This window comes from Accipiter gentilis, chromosome 6, assembly GCF_929443795.1.
Source record: "Accipiter gentilis chromosome 6, bAccGen1.1, whole genome shotgun sequence".
Classification (NCBI taxonomy): domain Eukaryota; kingdom Metazoa; phylum Chordata; class Aves; order Accipitriformes; family Accipitridae; genus Astur; species Astur gentilis.
The window spans coordinates 12,310,260-12,328,012 of record NC_064885.1 but is presented as its reverse complement, the minus strand read 5'-3'; the positions used below and the strand labels follow the sequence as shown (position 1 = coordinate 12,328,012).

Here is a 17,753-nt window from a genome sequence, read left to right as displayed (position 1 = left end):
AGATGGTCCCTGCAGGGTCACTCAGCCTTAGTGGGAGTGTCTGTATGGGGCTGGATCCAGCTTTTCCTGCTGGGAAATTACCACCGGCTTTGTCTTACGGGTGGGGAAACTGAGGCAGGGAGGAGCTGCCCACGACAGGGATGCTCTGGGGATGTGTGTGGCCTTGCTGCTGCCCCAGAATGGGGTGCGTTTGGGGGGGACAAGGACAGCCTCAGTGGTCAGCTGGACCGGGAGCCTGAAATTTGGGGATGGCTGAGCCTCTGCCAGCTGCTCACTGCAGGGAATGGCCACCACCAGCCAAGACTCCACCGGCCCCTTTCATGGCCAGGAACACAAGCACCCCATGCTGCCCCGGCCGGCTGTGCCAGTGTCCTCCCCTGCCCTCAGTGGGGACAGGGGGGTTGCAGCCACATGCCGCTGGCACTCGCTGCCCTTGAAAGTATGGGTCTGGGGGCATCCTGGGAAGGAGCTGCAGCCCCTGGCATAGGACGGGGACAGGGACACTGCCCGCGGCGTTGCTGGTTCCCCTGCCAGATTTCCAGCCCACCAGCCAGCCACAGCTGAGCCAAGGCAGGGCCGTGGGCAGGATTGCCTGGCATCACACCCTGGAAAGGCTTTGGGAGGGGGAAGCAGGCTGGGAATTTGCAGGGGGAACACTGGGAAAGACTGGGCTCTGGTGCCCAATGCAGTCCCTGGTACCCGGCATGTTGTGCCTGATGTGTGGTGCCAGTGCGTTTGCCTGGTGCTCAGTACCTAGTGCATGGTTCCCAGTACCCAATACCCACTAACTGGTGCCCAGTGCTCCCACACAGTGACTGGTGTGCAGTGACTAGCACCCAGTGCCTCCTGCCTGGTACCTTGTACCTGCCAAGCAATGCCCGGTACTGGTGCCTGCTGCCAGGAGGTCACTTGCTGGTGCTGGAGCCATTCATTCCCTTTCACCTGCACCAGTATCTGGTGCTGGAGCCTTGTACCCACTACCCGCTGCCTGCTCTGAGACCCTGCAACTGGTGCACGGTGCACTGTGCTGGTGCCCTGTACCTGGTGCCCAGCGCCAAGGCCATGTACCTAGTGCTGGTGCCCTGCACCCAGTGCTGCTGCCCAGTACCCCAGTGCCTGTGCCCTATACCCGGTACTGGTGCCCTGTACCTGGTGCCCAGTGCCAAAGCCCTGTACCCGGTGCAGGTGTCCTGTTCCCTGTCCCAAGGCCGCGGTACTGGTGCCCCATACCCCACGCCTGGTACGGGTGCCAACGCCGGCGCCCGGCGCCCAGTGCTGCTGCCTTGTACCGCTGCCCCGCGTCCAGCGCGCAGTGCCCGGTGCCGGTGCCCGGTGTACAGCGTCTGGTGCCGGTGCCCAGTGCCGGGTGCTTATACCGGTAACGGGTGCCAGCGCTGGCTGCTGATGCCGGTGCCCCGGTGCCGTTTCCAGTGCCGGTGCCCGGGGCGGGTGTGCAGCTCCCGGTCCCGATGGACGGTGCACGGTGCCGGCTGCTGATGCCGGTGCCCGGTGCCGGTGGTGCCGAGCGGCCGCCCCCGCCCCGCCCGCCGCCCGCCCCGCCCCGGGCCGCCCCCGCCCCCGCCGGCTGCTATTTCTGCTAATCCCGGCGGCGGGGCCCGGCCGTGCCGCTCGGCAGCCGCCGCTCCCGGACGGCGCCCGGCGCCGCAGCCATGGTAAGGCCGGGGAGGGGGGGGGGGTGCCCGGGCCGGGCTGCACCGCAGCGGGGGGCCGGGCCCGCTCCCGCATCCCGGTGCCCTCCGTGAAGGTGACGGTGCGGCGGGGGCGGAGCGGGCCGGGGCCGCCGGTGCCGCAGCGGGGCGAGGGGGGGGGGGGGGGCACGGGCAGTGAGGCAGCACCTGCCCGGTCCCGGCGGGCAGCAGCCTGGCGGCGTTCCGGGACGAGCCCCGGGGAGATGCGGAGGCGGGGGACGGGACCACGGGACAGGCTGCACGCCGCCCCTCACCGTGGCATCGGGGCGGGCGCCTCCCGGAAAGGCGCCGCCGCCTCCGAGCGGCACCTGCGTGTCCCCACGACCTGCGGCACACCCGGGGCGTCCCTGCGTGGGCAGGGGGGGCCGCTCTCGAGTGGCTCCGAGGGGAGCATCGGTCACCCAGCCTTGCTTTTGGCAGGTCCCCCGGGCTGCGGTCCCGGCGGCGCTGCCAGGCTGGCCGGGCCCTCCTGCGGGGACCGCCGCGCACGCCCGGAGCCTAGCTGCGATTCGGGGCCGTCTCTGCAGTTACCGGCAAGGTCTGGAGCCGCCGACGGCTTTCCCGGCTCGGTGGGAGCCTGTCCTGCATCACTCGTCCTGCCTCACCCCTCCACAGTAGTGGCAGGTCTCCAGGAGCCGCTCGTCAGGGCCACGTCCCCGCGGGCACCCCGAGGCCCTCGCCATGCCCAGGGTGGGGATGGAGATGGAGATGGAGGGTGGTGGCCGTGGCTTGCGTGGCACCAGGGTTGCGGCCGCTGGGACAACTGCCCTTGGCGGGGACCGTTGCGGCCGTCCTTCCCCAGCAGCCGCCGTGGGAACAGGACCGGCACATTCCTCCAGAGCGGGACGCAGTGAAACCAGATAGGAGGGTGGCTGGGGAGTGTGTCGCAACCGGCTCCAGCGAGCGCCTTCCCAAAAGGCTCCAAACCATGGCTTTGGGGATGGACAGATCCAGGCTTGGAAACATCTGGCGGGGGGAGGATGACAGCCACAGCTGGGTACTGGAGGGGACCTGGGCTCCCTTGGCCGTGGATGTGGGGTGAGCTGGGGCTGGAGGTGGGTGTGGACACATCCAGAAGGACCCGCAGAGGTGGAGCCGGTGCCCCCTGACACCGGTGCCACATCCCTCTGTCCCTAAAGCAGTCCACAACTCACCTGGAGAAGCAGGATGAGCAATGGTCCCCCTCGACCTCTGCTCCTGGCTCTTAGTGGGCTGGATCTTCTCGCCCGTCCCTATGTGCCTTCTTTCCAGTGCAGACAGGCCCCACTCTCGCTTCCTGGCTTGTGGGGAGCCACTGCACGTGGTCCCATCTTGGGGTCCCCACACAGGTACTTGCAGGCCCTTCAAGCTGGAGGATTCCCTGCAGGAAAGGAGCTGGAGCTGCTGCGCTGAGGGATGTGTTGGAAAGACTATCATCCCATGTGCTCACCTGCCTAGTGCTGACACCCTGCCCAGACCAGGGACCCCTGCCACTGCCTGTCCCTGCATACATACGGTGCCCAGCACCCTGCTCCTGTTAAAGCTATTGGTAGACTCAGTTTCCCAACTGGGATACTGCTGACAGGGTGGGAAGGGAGAGCTGGGGGTAAGAAACTCCAATTGCAGCATGCCAGCGGGAGCATCCCGTCATCTGGAGGCAGGTTGGAGCAGGCACAGCACAGGTTCTGGCTGCCCCGGGGGAGAGCCAGGCTGGTCCCGGCAGAGCTGGGCTTTGGCAGGGGCCACCGTGCACTTGTCCCACATGGGGTTGGTTCATCCCTTTGGGACAGGGTGTTTGTGCCTGGGACGCTCAGCCATCATGCTGCAGTGGAGTGTGCTGTGCTGCGAGTGGCACATCTGGATGTCACCTTTAGGTGGGCTGGGGATGCCTTGGCCAGCCTGGCTGTGGGGACAGCGCTTGCCGGGATGTTCCCTTCCTTTTCCCTCCAGAAACAGGCTGGGAAAACACACCCCATGGGAATGTGGTGCCAGGCAGGAAGATGCTAATGGGCAGCTGGTGGTTTTCCCAGCTCAGGCTTTGCCCACTGCCCCCGTGCCCTGCTCTTCCACCGCCCTCGGCCTGTCACTGCGCGGGGAAGGTGTGATGCAACATGACAGGCAGAGACGAGGCAGCGCGTGTGCCACCTTGTTGGAGCTGCCGGGCTGGTGACAGCCCCGGCGCCAAGTGCCGGCTCGCGCGCAGCCGGCCGTATAATCCGCTTACGGGGGCACCGGCACAGCCCCAAGCTCTCGCTGCGGTAAATCCCCACTCGGGTCAGGAGTGTGGGGTGGGACGGTTGGAAAGCGGTGGTTGTTGTAGAAAGCTATGCTACACCGGGCAGGGTGGATTTGGGGCGCGAGGGCCACCGCTGATGGGGTGCAGAGCTTGGCTAGGGTGGTGGTGCGGCGGGGGGGTGGGGGGGGGGGTGATGCTTCAGGCTGGGACGGGGAGGGGAAAGGGGCTGTAAAGCCGTCAGGGAGCTCCCTTAGGGAGGTGCGGTGTCAGCTGGGGATGGTGGCACTGCTCCCCTGGGACAGGGCTGAGCAGGGACTGCTGAGGCCAGGTGGGGGCAGCAGGGTCTCTGCCGCTGGCATTGGGTGGCCTCAAAACTGGGGGGGGGGGGGGGGGGGGGGGGATATCCAGAGCTGGAGCTAGGAGGGTGGCTGGGAGCCAGGAATGCTGGGGACTGGCACAGAAACATCCAGGCCCCTCTCTGTGTCCACAGGCTTGCGGTTCATCGCACCTGTCCTGGCACTGGCCGATGCTTCAGGGCTTTTTAGTGCTTTCCTGGCGAACGCAGCCCTTCCACGGCTGAGTGACCCTGGCTGCGTGCCTGAGCTGCTCTGATGCATCTCGACATGCATCAAGGTGAATCATGGTCCCTGATGACCCCTGCTACTGACAGCCCAGCCCGGGTGCCCTTGCTGCCTCTTGGGGCACTGTTAACCCTTCGCCTCCCCAGGGATGAGCTAGGGAAGCTGTGGCAGGACTGCTGGAGCTTCTCCCAGGGATCCCTGTGGTGAGCATCAGCCCTGCTTCTCCCAGCCTGGGGTCAGGTCTTTCCCAGCCGAGCCCATCAGGCCCAGCCAGAGCAGTGACTTGGAGCTGTGCGGGGAAGCTTTAACTGTCAGGCACAAAAGCATTGAGTTCTCAAACAGTCTTTCATGGAAAACTGGGTTTCTCCCCTCAGAGAGCCTGCGGGCCCTGCTGGCATAGCTGCTCCAGGGTGGGGAGCAGGAGAGGATCTGGTGTGCACTGGGGTGGAGGAGGTTTTTGTCCTGGGGTGGAGGTGTTTCCAAAGGCTTCATGTCCTCCTGGGTTGTAGCCAAACTGCTCAGCCCAGGGGGGCTGCTGGTGGTGGTCATGCAGCCCCCCAGGACCTGCCTTGCCACCTCCTCGGCCAATGGTGCTTTGCTGGTCCTTGACATCTTGACAACTGGGCAGGAGCTGGGCTTTGCTCTGCCCTGGGGTTCCCTCTCCCCTCCTGTGCCCCCCCCCCCACTGGTCCTGCCCCCAGCACCCACAGGGGCCGTGCCTGCCTGCTGGGTGCGGTGGATGCCGGGGCCAAGGTCTCTGCCCAGGGTGGAGTTATGCTAATACCGCTCCCCATCCCTCAGCGCAGCCGGTGCCACTCGGCATCCTCTCCCAGCCACGGGTGACGCCGGCTCTGCCATGGCCACCTGCCCCGAGCTGCAGCCTGGGCAAGAGGTACAGGGGCAGCCTTCCTCCCAGGTGGGGCGAGAGAGGGGGCACGTGGGGATGGGGGGACCCGGAGTACCCTGGTGCTGCGGGGAGGTGCTACAGCCAATGCTCTGTCTCCGGGACAGCCTTGCTGTGGGATGCACTTGCTGCAGAATCCCTGGGGATGCGGAGCAAACCCCTCCCGTGCCACAGCATCACCATCGGCTTCTCTGGGGTGGGGGGTGAGGTGGAGCCCCAAAGGGCTGGAGCCCTGTGGGGTGGAGTGGCAGCAGGGCTGGGAGCACTTAGTAGTGGTGGCATCATCTCCCAACACTGTGTAGCCCCCAGCTGGGCTGTGCTGCAGTGGGGGCTGGTGCTGAGCCCCCCCCCCCTCAGGTCAAGATCGGTGAAGAAGAGGATGCTGTGGTCACACAGACCCACAGAACGCTCTTGATCAGCTGGGGGAGAAAGGAGCATGGGGGCACCTGCTGCCCCTCCACCCAGGCACCGTGTGTGGCCCCCCGTGCTGATGGCCAGAGGGTTACCAGGGAGTGGGGGGCAGGCGTGCGAGCGCACAGCCCCAACAGCGCCGTGACCTTGTTTCCAGCCCGCTAATTCAGTGCATCTCGCCTTGCCGCCGGCACAGCTGCCCTCCCCACTGATGGAGCAGGGACGTGGGATGGGGGAGGACACATGTCCCCATGGAGGGCTCTCGCCTTCAGGCCCTGATCTGGGGGCGGCACTGACCCCCAAGTGTGAGCCTGCAGGGTCAGGGGCTCTCCCAGACCCTGTATGTCCCCCATTTGGGGGTCTCCTTCCCCATGGGGTTGGGGTATCCTGGCAGTTGCTGTGGCAAGGCATCGGGGACCCTGGTGCCTGCTGGCAGGAGGGCTTGGTCCCATGGGAGCCACTGCCAGCCGTGCTCTTGGGAACATGTCTCCTCCCGCCAGCACTTGTAAACAGGATGTGGAGCCGTCCCAGTCCCAGCGTCCTTGTCCCTTGTCCCAGCCCCGCCACCCCACAGGGCCAACCAGCTCAGGGGCTGCTGTGTCTGGCCCCCCCCCAGCCCCTGCCTGGGGCTGCTGCCCGCACCAGCTCCAGGATGGGGAGAGCCAGGCCAAGGGGGTGTCGGTGTCCCGGTGCGTGTGAGGACACGGCCTGAGCATGGCCATGGGGTTCGTGGCCCCTTTGCGTGACAGGTTGTATTGCCCCAAGCCCTTTGCATGTGGGGTTGGTGACGGCTGTGGGTCAGGTCCCCTGCCCTGGCTGTCCCCTGGGACTGCAGCGGTGGGAGCCCCTTGTGCCATCGTCCACGCCGAGACCCTGCGAGCGAGCAGGCAGGGGGTCACAGGCAGACTCCTGCCCACGGTCTGCCTCCCCCCTGGGTCTGGCCCCCCTGCCAACTCCTTTGCCGCTGCTGTTCATCTCTTCTTGGTGTTTCTCCCTCCCTCCTGGCACCCCCTCCCTGTCCTCCTGGCAGGCCATGGGGTGCTTGGGGGCCCTGGCTACCCCAGAAGACCTCAAGGAGCAGTGGGGTGCTCAGGGGGAAGGTTCCTGTCCCCTGGAGTGCCAGGAGCTGGCTGCTGTCCCCACGCCGCAAGCTGTAAGCTCCTGGGGTGCATGGGACCGTGGCTGTCCCCGCTGCCATCCCATGGCTGTCCCCAGGGTGGTGGCTGGTCCCCTGGGGTAGCTGTGTCCCCCCTCTCCTCCCATCCCTGCCATCCTTGGGGTGCATGTGTCTGGCTGCTGTAGCTTGGGTGCTCATGATGCCAAGATGGTTGATGCCACCTCAGGCTGGCACTGCCACCATTGGTGTCATCTCCTCCCTTGATCCCCAGATAAAGCGTTTCCTGAAGGAGGACTCAGAGGAGGCTGAGCTGACCCAGCTCCTGCGGGATTGTCCACCGGCCGACAGCCCCAGGAAGGTGGAGCCCCCGGAGAGCTGGCGGGAGCCCGGCCACCCCCTCTGTGGCGTGGGAAGGGTTCCCCCTGACGAACCTGCGGACGAGAGGGACGCCAGGATCTTCTCCCGGTCTCGGCCTTTGGATCTCCAGCAGCACATCGCTGCCCCCCCATCCCCCAGCCCCAACCGCCCACGGAGCCCCTGGGGGCAGCTGGACCCCTACGACTCTTCTGAGGTGCAGGATGCATCCGCAGGGAGTGGGGGGACATTGGGTGAGGGGCTGCAGGACCCACGGTGGAGGATGGTCCCACCCTCCAAACCCAAGGGGTTTGGGCAGGCATGGCCGCATCCTGAGGTGCTCCAACCTGGGGGACCCCTTGGGGGCTGGAGGGGGACACGACAAGGGGGTGGCCCACCAGGATGGTGGGGGGTGGGATGGTGGCATCCCCTGTCCCACATCCCCTCTGCCTGCAGGATGACAAGGAGTACGTGGGCTTTGCCACACTGCCCAACCAGGTCCATCGGAAGTCAGTGAAGAAGGGCTTCGACTTCACCCTCATGGTGGCAGGTACGGGGGAGTGAGCCTGGCATGGGGGATACTGATCCCACTCTGGATCCCAAAAGCCATGGAGCCGGGGGGGGTGTGTACCGGCTGCTGCCCCTCACCCTTGTCCCCATATCCCAGGGGAATCCGGGCTGGGCAAGTCCACCCTGGTCAACAGCCTCTTCCTGACGGACATGTACAGAGACCGCAAGCTGCTGAACGCCGAAGGTGAGGGGGGTATGACAGTCCCAGTGGTGGGGTATCCGGCGGTGATGGCAGCACCCTCTGCCATCCCCAGGGGCTGCAGCCCCTGTCCCTGCCCAGCTGGGCTCCTCTGGGTCTCTGAAGCTGCTTGTGGCATGTTGCCAGTTGCCTGCTGGCACTGGGCACTGCTCCAAGGCAGCGAGGACCTCCCCCCCAGCTCAGCATGGGGACCCCCCGTGGGGGCTTTGTCCCCACTGGGAAAACAAGCTTGTTGGGGATAGGCTGGAGCCACAGCAAATCCAGGAGGCTGGGGTCAGTCGGGGTCCAGGGCACAGTGCTGGTTCAGCTGCAGCCAGTTTTTGAATTAAAATCGCCCAAACTTGCCCAAATCCCCAGGGGTTCGAGGCGGTTGCTTGATTTGTTTTGAGGCGGTTGTTTGATTTATTTCCGTTGCTTGGAGTGAAAGCCAAAACGTGTGTGGCCACATGCACACAATGCAACTGGAGCATCCTTGGGGTTGCAGGGACATGGAGGGGTCATGGGCATAAAGGGGCATGTGCAGTCCTGGAGCCGTGGGGTCACGTGTGGGGGTACAGGGAGCCAAAAATGCTCCCACAGTGATGCCTGGCCCCAGCAGACCCCTGTGCTGCTGGAGCCGGGCTGTCACTGGGTGGCAGTGGCACAGCCACTGAGGGATGGGTGCACATCCATGTGGATGTGGGAGGCCATGGCATGGAGCATCATCTCTTGGTCCTGGACCCTGGCAGATGTTGGGCCTGATCCTGCAAAGCCACCCCAGCCCCCCAGGGTGGGGGGTGACAGCCAGGGGCTGCAGCATCTCCCCATGTCACCCGCATCACCTCTCGCCCGGGGTGCTCCCCCTCCCTGTCGACATGTCTCTTGCCGCTGCAGAGCGCATCACGCAGACGGTGGAGATCACCAAGCACGTGGTGGACATCGAGGAGAAGGGTGTCAAGCTGCGCCTGACCATTGTGGACACGCCGGGCTTTGGTGATGCTGTCAACAACACTGAGTGGTGCGTCCCAGGGAGGGGGTGGGGGGAGTGTCTCCCTAGGGTCGGACAGCACCACCGTGGGTGCCAGTGGCTCTGAGGGTGGGATGCCCATGGCTCCTTGGGCTGCGACGCTGAGCCATGGGAAGTGTTGAGCTGAGGGTCCAGGGAAAGGCTGAGGGTCCCACAGGGGACTCAGAGAGTTGCCTCCCTGTACCCGCAGCTGGAAGCCAGTGGCCGACTACATCGACCAGCAGTTCGAGCAGTATTTCCGTGACGAAAGTGGCCTCAACCGGAAGAACATCCAGGACAACCGCGTCCACTGCTGCATCTACTTCATCTCTCCCTTTGGCCACGGGTATGGGCAGCCCCTGCCTGTGCTGCTGGGCTGGGGGTGGGGGGGGCTGGGGAAGGGGCTTGGTGGGATGGTGCTCACTGGCCTTCCCCCACAGCCTCCGGCCCCTGGACGTGGAGTTCATGAGAGCCCTGCACCAGCGGGTGAACATCGTGCCAGTGCTGGCTAAGGCTGACACCCTGACCCCTGCCGAGGTGGAGCGCATGAAGAACAAAGTACGGGGAGGTTGGCACAGCCTGAAGCCATCTCAGTGGGTCCCTGGTGATGGGGGTGCCCTGGGGCTGGGGTCCCTGCTCGGCTGGGGGCTCTCTCCAACCCCTGCCTGGACTTTGCCATGGAGCATCCTCCGTGCTCACAGCACTGTAGAGGACCATGTTGCCCATGTGGCCACCAAGGACATGTCTCCCTGGTGCTCAGCTAGGGGCTGGAAGGGTGCGGGGGGGGGGTCATGACATCTAGTCTCAGGGGCTCCTGCAGGGGATAGGGTTTTGTGGGTCCTTGGGGGAGACTGGCGCTGTGTGGTGCTTCCCACCCCTTTTCCGAGGGCCAGAACTGTGCCCTCAGCAGGGCTGTCTGCCTCCAGATCCGGGAGGAGATCGACCACTATGGCATCCGCATCTACCAGTTCCCCGAGTGTGACTCGGATGAGGATGAGGAGTTCAAGCTGCAGGACCAGGCACTGAAGGTGGGTCATAGCATAGTTTGGGTTGGAAGGGACCTTTAAAGCTCATCTAGTCCACCCCCCCTGCAAAGGATCGGGCTCCTACAGCTCCATCCTTGGGGGGGGGGAGGGGGGGGGGTGCAGAACCCCATGGCTGGGAGGACATCTCATTCTGGGGTACCCTTGGGACTCTTTGGGGTCACGCAAGCCCTCTGGCAGCCCCAGGATGGTGGGGTTAGTACCTATTGCACTACCCAGGCATATCACCAAGACCCCACAGGTGCCACCTGCAGCTTGGTGGGATGGGGCTGGGGTGGAGAAACCCATGCCATGACTGCTGCTGTCCCACCTGGGGTGCTCCATAGCCAGGGCTCCTGGGTATCTTGGTAAATGGGTGCTGGATGTGGCTGAAGAGATGTGCGTGGAAGGATGTGGGCCACAGCGGGCAAGACCGAGCCCTGCTAACCCCTGCCGTCCTCTTACAGGAGAGCATCCCCTTCGCCGTCATCGGCAGCAACACGGTTGTAGAGGCCAAAGGCCGGCGTGTCCGTGGGCGCCTCTACCCCTGGGGCATCGTGGAAGGTAATGCTGGGCTGTGTCGCCAGCATCCCACCAGTCCTGAGGGGATGGGGACATCACGTGCTCCATCTCCACGCTGCTCAGCCTGGGGGTGCTTAGGGGGCTGGGGGGGCTGGCTGTGGCCTCCTGACCCCAGGCTCCCCTGCAGTGGAGAACCCATCCCACTGTGACTTCGTGAAGCTGCGGACAATGCTGGTGAGGACCCACATGCAGGACCTCAAGGACGTGACGCGGGAGACCCACTATGAGAACTACCGCACGCAGTGCATCCAGAGCATGACCCGCATGGTGGTGAAGGAGAGGAACCGCAAGTATGGGACTGGGAGTGGGGTGCCAGGCTGAAGGGGGCGGGGGAGGGACCATCTCCTCTCTTAGGGGTGACCCCAGCCCATTGCAAGTGGTGATCTCACGGGGTTGGGGTTGTCTGTGGGTCCATGCCAGGCATCATGGTGGGCTGGGCAAAGAATCCTTGGCAGCATGGTGGGGTGCCCTGGTGCAGTGGGCAGCCCTACCCATGCCGTTGGGCTGGGGCTGGCTGGGAGGGGATGCTCTGGCAGCAAGGGGACCCAAGGCTGGGTCTGTCTTAGGGGGGGAGGCTTAAGCAGTGATGGGGACATGGTGTCCCCCCAGGGCTGATGCTGTCTGGCAGGGTGGGGGGAAATGCTCTGGCAGTGAAGGGGACCCTGCATCCCCCTGGGGCCAGCTGGGGGGCAATGCTCCAGCAGTGAGGGGGACCTTTGAGTCCTGCTGGGCTGGGTCTGTCTCAGTGGGGATGCTCCAGCAGTCAAGGGGACTCTGCGTCCCCCCAGGACTGGGGGAGATGCTCTAGCAGTGCATGCTCTAGCATCTAGGGGGATGCTCCCTGCAGGCTTAGGGGCTGGAGCAGGAGCCAAGCAAGCACACGGTGCTGGGGCTTTGCCACCGGTACCAGCTGGATTCATGGCACTCGCATACCCTTTAGCCACCCCAAGATGCTGCAGGGAGCCCCCCAAAGCAGGGTCCCCGGTGGGACCCTCTAGCCAGGGTGCTGGAGTGGTGTGGGAGCAAGTGGGTCATGGGGGGCTGAAGCAGCAGTGCCATTGGGAGGGGCTGGCGAGGACTATAGGTACTTCTAAGATGGTGTCTCCATATGTGCCACCGGAGAAGGCGGCATCCCTCCGTGCTGAGGCTGTGCTGTGCCGACTGCTCTACCGACTGAGCCAGGATCCAGCCGGGGCCACATTGGGCCCCCGCTGCCCTCCTCTCCCTGCCCATCCCCCTGGTCCCTATATAAAGTACTTGCTGGTACCCAACGCTGTCTTGGTCCTTCTGTGCCCACGCAAGGGCCAGGCAGCCGATCTCGGGGAGAGCTGGCCCTGTGGCCACCCACCTGTTGCCCACGCAAGTTGCCCTTGGGGTGCCGACACCACCAGCAGTGCCTGGAGGATGCTATGTGCTGGTAACATCACCCCAGCTCACCCAGGCAAGGTGTGGTTGGGGGGACATGTCACTGTTTGGTCGCACCTAGTTTTTCCCAGCCAAAAGTTGCCCAAACAAAGGGCTGCAGGCTGGCACCCCTATCCTGCTGCCATCCCAGGGGGAATGTGATTTTTGGGGTGCAGGAAGCAGCAGTAGGCAGGCCTGCTGCCTTTTCTAGGGAGGCAGGTTTTCCTGGGCTGGTGAAACTGCTTGCCCCATTGCCAGTGCCTGGCTCAAACCTTGTCTTGCTGCCAGGGATAGAAGGAGCTTGACGTGCTCTCCCCTGGGTCCTCCCATGGCGAGGAGTCGTGACAACAGGCAGTGACTTCCAAAGCAGCTCAAAACATGGCCAAAACCCATATCCTTGCTGTGGCATGCTGGCACAGCCCCCTCATCACAATGGACCCCACGTGGCAGGGGGGGCCCAGCCCGCCCGTGCAACATCCGCCATGTCCATCACCCCTTTGCATGCGGAGGGGCTGCACCGGCGGGTGGCACGTGGCGGTGGCACGTGGCAGCACGCGTGACCCCTGCCAGCCGCGTTGGCAGTGTCCCAGCCATGTCGTCACCCACTGGGGTAGCACGTGGCATCCACAGGGACCCGGCTGGGATTGCTGGTCCCTCCCCATAGCCGTTGGCATGGGAGAAGCCATCGATTCGGCTGGCTGTAGTCCTGTGTGGTGGGGTGGCCCCAGGTGGACGCTCACAGCTCCCTCCAGTAGGGATGGGCTTGAATGGGAGCTGATGCTCGGGAAAAGGGGTGCAGAGCATCCCTGGGGCTGGATGGGCTGTGGGGTGCTCAGGGAGCCCATCCTGCAGTGGGGCTGTGGCTGTGGGAGAGAAGAGAGATGCCGAGTTTAAGATGTTTTAAAGCAGCAGAGAAAATATTGGGCAAGGAGAGCCTGACCCTAGCTTGAAGCACTCGGGCAGAGCTCTGTGCTCTGGGGGGGTCCCTGGCACCCCTTGTTGTGGTGGTGCCTCCTTGGGTCCCCCCAAGCTGGTTTGAAGCAGGTTGGGGGTGCTGGGTTTTGGGGGGATGCTTGGAGCTGCCCATGTTTCCCCCCACTGGAAAAAGGGCTGAGTGCAGCCCTGGCCAGGGGGGCTCATTGTCTGTGCAGGCAGGTGGTGGGTATCTGCAAGGTTCGGGGTATCCAGGCCTGCAGGCACCCATGGGGGAATGTCCCCATGGGGGGCTGGGAGGGCTGTGGCAGCACCCTCACCTCCTCTCTGCCCACAGCAAGTTGACGCGAGAGAGTGGGACGGATTTCCCCATCCCTGTCATCCCCCCGGTGCCAGACGCAGAGACGGAGAAGCTCATCCGGGAGAAGGATGAGGAGGTGAGTGTAGGGGAAGGCTGAGTCCCCCCCTGCCCCCAGTCTCCCCGCCATGTCCCCAGCCCCAGCAATGGCACAGCTGTGAGAGGCCACCCTTCCTGCAGCATCCCAGCAGCTGCTGCCCCTTAGGCCACGGTGAGGAGGTGTTGGAGGGGCATCAGATGGTTCCCCCCCTACTCCGCCCACTGTTCTTGGTGATCCCAATCTGCCTGGGGTGTTTGACTCAAATACGTTTGCAAGGGAGCTGGCATGGCTGGGGGGTGCCAGCACCCCTCCGTGATCCCTGCTCTGCTCCCTTCCAGCTGCGGCGGATGCAAGAGATGCTCCAGAAGATCCAGAAGCAGATGAAGGACTCGCACTAGCCCCTTTTTCCTCCTCCTCCTCCTCACCGGCCCAGATCAGAAGTGTTTACATCACGCTCCATCCTGCCCCAGCCCCACTGCGAGACTTGGTACCAACACCGCACCCGCCACCTTAAGCTGCTGCGGTATCGCCTTATCCAACCAGCCAGCGCCCATCCCATGGGGACAGCTAGGAGACAGGGCACCCAGCCTGGGGGTCCCCTGTCCCAGCCAGATTGCTGCCCTGGCCCTGCCCCAGGCTGGGGACAGCTTTGTCCCCTGAGCTTTGGCTTTCCCCGTTTCCCCTGCAGCTCTGGGGAGGGCCACCGGCCAGCCTGCTCCCCAGGTCGTGTCCCTTGTCCCTGTGTCACCTTGGGCTGCCTGCTTACAGTCTGTACACTCAGCTTGGCCCTGGCTTAAGGGAAGACGAAAGGCAGGGACTGGTCCCAGCCCCCCCAAAGCCCCAGCTGCCCTGCTGTGGGGGACAGGGTTGTTTCCCCCCCCGGCCTTGGCTGGCATGGAGGGACAGCAGTGCCTGGGGACCTCAGGTGACCAAGGGGATGGAGGGGCAGCTGCCATCCTGGCCAGTGTGGCAGCTGACACTCAGACCCTTGGCTGCCTCCATGCCAGCACCGGTACAAGGAGGGACTGAATGTGTCCAGCCCTGTGTCCTTGGCAGGGACCCTGTCCCCACCCAGCGTCATCCCTCAGGAGCGCCCCATGTCCCCAGGCGGTGGGGAGGGCCAGGGCATGGGGAGTATTGGGGAATCACAGTCCCCAGAGAAAGTCCCTTGAAGCCCGAATCAGAGGCTGGGTCCCCAGCCTGCCCCCCTGGCTATTGGCCCTGTAATGCAATAATGACTTTCTTGCACCTGCAGTGCTTCCTGACTCGCGGCAACAGCATCGTCTCTTGCTGGTGTTTCGGCTCCTGGTGCCACTTGCTTGTCTGTGGTGTCCCTCTGTGTCCCCAAGATGGCCCTGTCCCTGCTGCTTCCTGGCAGAGCATCACTGTGTGTGTCCCAAGGATGTCCCCATCCATGTTGCTTCCCAGCAAAGCACTGCTGTGTGTCCCCATATTCCCCCATGATGTCCCCATTGGTGTTGCTGCCCTGCAGAGCACTGCAGTGTATCGTTCCCCCCAGGCTGTCCCTTTGTGTTGCTTTCCTGCAGAGTACTATGTCGTGTGCCTGTGTCCCCCCCAGGAAGTCCCTATACCTGTTGCTGCCCTGCTGAGCACTGTTGTGTCCCTCCAAGATCTCCCCATCTGCGTTGCTTCCTGGAAAAGCACCACTGTGTGTCCCTGGGGCAAGCCCTGGCCTGCATCTCCCCAGGCAGCGGCCGCAGGGCATCCCTGGGGAGATGGACCCGAACACTCCCCTCTGGGTACAGGGAAAGACGAAAGGGGATGGCAAAGCTGCAGGGTGGAGACAGAACTGGCAGCAGTGGGATCACTGGGAGCTCGCTGGCATGGGGACACATCCCCTCCCCAGCAGGGCCACCCGAGCTGGGGTTCCCTGTGTGGGTTCATCCCTGGGCAAGGGATTTGCATCCAGGCAGCTTGGCTGATGGGGGCTGCGCCCGGCCGAGGCTCAGGGTGGGTGCTGCAGGGTGCTGGGGCAGCGTCTGGCATGTGCCACAGTGTCCCCATGCCAGCCGGAGGGTCCCTTGGCCCCCATGGGCAGGGACCCCACGGGCAGGACCCCACAGGGTGTATTAGCGCTTTCCTTTTTTTAATCTTGCTATTTTCTTACAGAAGTACCTACCTTCGCATGATGGTCATAGAGGCATTTATTAAAGGATAAGCAGAGTATAGGTTTATAAATTCTTATAGAGCTAGTGGAAATATTTTTATCCCTCCACAACTGTTCTCAATAAATACGGCTGACCTGGCTTGTCTGCAACCCCGAGTCACTTCTGCACGGACGGTGGGTACCCCACATCCCTGGGCAGGCGAGGACAGGGCCAACAGTGGTCGGCCCCGTGGCCACCTGCTCCTGGCTCCTGTTTCCCTGGCAAAGGCTCAAAATGGATATTGGGGTGTTTGTGCTACATCCACAGGGACACCCAGCTTAGGGTAGGGTGGGAGAGCCCCGTGGGACCCAGCTCTGGGGATGGGGGGACACAAGGATGAGGTCCCCCCTGCCTGCTACTGGCTGGTCCCCCTCTCACATGCTGCCTTGGGATCCCATGGCCCCAGGTGCTGTTGGTTCTGGGGCCATGATGAGAACTGGCGGGGACAGAGCAGACAGCCTGAGCCAGGGGATGGAATTGCCCTCCACATGCTGTCCCTGGGCATCCTCACCCACCCCTCCAGTGGGGTGAGCCTGCTGACAGACACTGTGGGCACTTGGTGTGGCTGGGCCTCCCCTGCGAGTACCAATGCCCCGTTATCTCAGTTTGGCTTCACCAGGAGCTGGTGGGGTGAAGGGGTAGGAGGGGTGGGCTGTGTCTCTACCTGCCTTCCACTGGGCATCATTCACTTGCACCCCCTTATCCCTCCCTGCACCCTGCTACCCTCCCCTGCAACCCCCCTTGCACCCTGCTATCCTCCCTACAGTGCCCAGTCCAGCACAGGGTGGGGGTGCTCGATGGCTTTCCCTGGGCCCCCCAAATCCTGCTGTGAACCAGCAGATCCTGGCACAGCCCAGCCCTGCTGGGTCTGGGAGGGGGGTGGCAGCAGGTGGAGTGTGGAGGGGTGCACAGGAGCAGGGAGCCGGCAGTTTGGGAGGGCACCCACACTCATGCAGGCTTGGCCCTAGCCCAGGGCAGGGTGTTGGGGTGATCCTGTGCCCCCTGCCATGACACCCAGCAGCAGCCATCATGCACATGGTACAGGGCTGTACATGTCTGTCTGCACCCTGCGGGGCTGGGCTGTGGCATGCTGGGGGAAACAAATGCCCATGCCATGCCATCCATCCATGTACGTCCCTGTCCCTGGTGCCTTAATCAACCTGAGCACCCTCACCTGGGCCCCACCCACACCCTTGACACCCTATTTAAGCCCAGCAGCCTCTGTACTGTGGGTGTGCTTGGCCCAGCCCTGTCCTCTCTGCCTGTTCACCTGCTTGTGGGGTTTCCTGCCTTCCCCTTAGGTGGTGTTTTATTTCCACTGGATGGGGGTGGGACCTGCTGCTGCTATGGCCTCGCTTGCCACCCTGGGATGGTGGGTGCTGGGGCCACCCACAGCTGGCCCCAGTTTGTTTGCTGAGCAGAGCACCCTGTGCTCCCTGCCATCCACCCCATGGGTAGGAAGCCTGTGGTGGAGGGGGGGAATGACTGGAAAACCAGCCTTCCCACTCTGGGGGCACCCCCAGTCCTTTATGGCCCCCTTCTGTGCACTGTAATTTCTCCCCATCCCTCTTCCTCAGCACATCCTCCCTCCAGTCCCTCTGATTCTAAATATCATCAACTCCTGTGCTCCCCTCTACTGGCACTCACCCCACCACCCTCTCATATCCCTGCCTGGCCCTGCCCAGGTGCCCCCCATTCCTCTTTACCCCCATACCCCAGCCAGCTCTCTTCCCCTCTGCAGGGCTTTTCTCCTATCTGGTTCCACCCCCACTGCTCCCCATGCTCGAACAGGTCTACCCCCCCACCGAGCACCTTCAGCTCAGCTCTGGTCCCTCTGTTCTCACCCACTCCCCCGTGTGACACCCCCTACACCCTCCGATCCCCTTCCCCCTCCCCATATGTGCCTGGATCTTCTCTGGACCCCTCTGCTTGCTGCCTCCAAGACCATCCCCACGTTTCTGTGTCTGCTCCAAGCCCCTCCGGGGCCATCCAGACCCCTCTGCTCCTTGCTCTGCTCCCCATGCGGCAGAACTGCCTGCAAGGGCAGGGAGAGCTCGGACAGGCTTTGTTCCCGTCTTCCCCATGGATGGAACCCCGCTCCGTGGTCTCACAGGGAAGGGAGCCCAGAAAGGGGCTCTGCTTTCAGCTGCTTCCTCGGCTGCTTCTGGTCACCTGCGGCATGGCCAGGCTGGGACAAGCGC

At 63.9% G+C, this 17,753-nt stretch overlaps 1 protein-coding gene across 6 annotated transcripts; it reads left to right on the top strand.

Annotated features, from left to right (window-relative positions):
* The first annotated feature begins 1,570 nt into the window (after window positions 1–1,570).
* Window positions 1,571–15,587, top strand: SEPTIN4 (septin 4). Of its 6 annotated transcripts, XM_049803793.1 has the most exons (15): window positions 3,309–3,946; window positions 4,415–4,708; window positions 5,307–5,421; window positions 6,851–6,973; window positions 7,209–7,508; window positions 7,748–7,841; window positions 7,959–8,045; window positions 8,934–9,057; window positions 9,257–9,391; window positions 9,486–9,603; window positions 9,972–10,073; window positions 10,535–10,631; window positions 10,777–10,939; window positions 13,324–13,423; window positions 13,723–15,587. In XM_049803793.1, exons 2-15 carry the CDS (start codon window positions 4,536–4,538, stop codon window positions 13,780–13,782), a joined length of 1,791 nt encoding a protein of 596 aa, XP_049659750.1. In that variant the 5' UTR covers window positions 3,309–3,946; window positions 4,415–4,535; the 3' UTR covers window positions 13,783–15,587. The 6 variants fall into 6 exon arrangements, with proteins under 6 accessions (XP_049659754.1, XP_049659753.1, XP_049659750.1 ...); XM_049803792.1 differs by lacking the exon at window positions 3,309–3,946 and having other exon boundaries at window positions 4,137–4,708; XM_049803794.1 differs by lacking the exon at window positions 3,309–3,946 and having other exon boundaries at window positions 4,138–4,708; window positions 5,307–5,397.
* The last annotated feature ends 2,166 nt before the right edge of the window (window positions 15,588–17,753 follow it).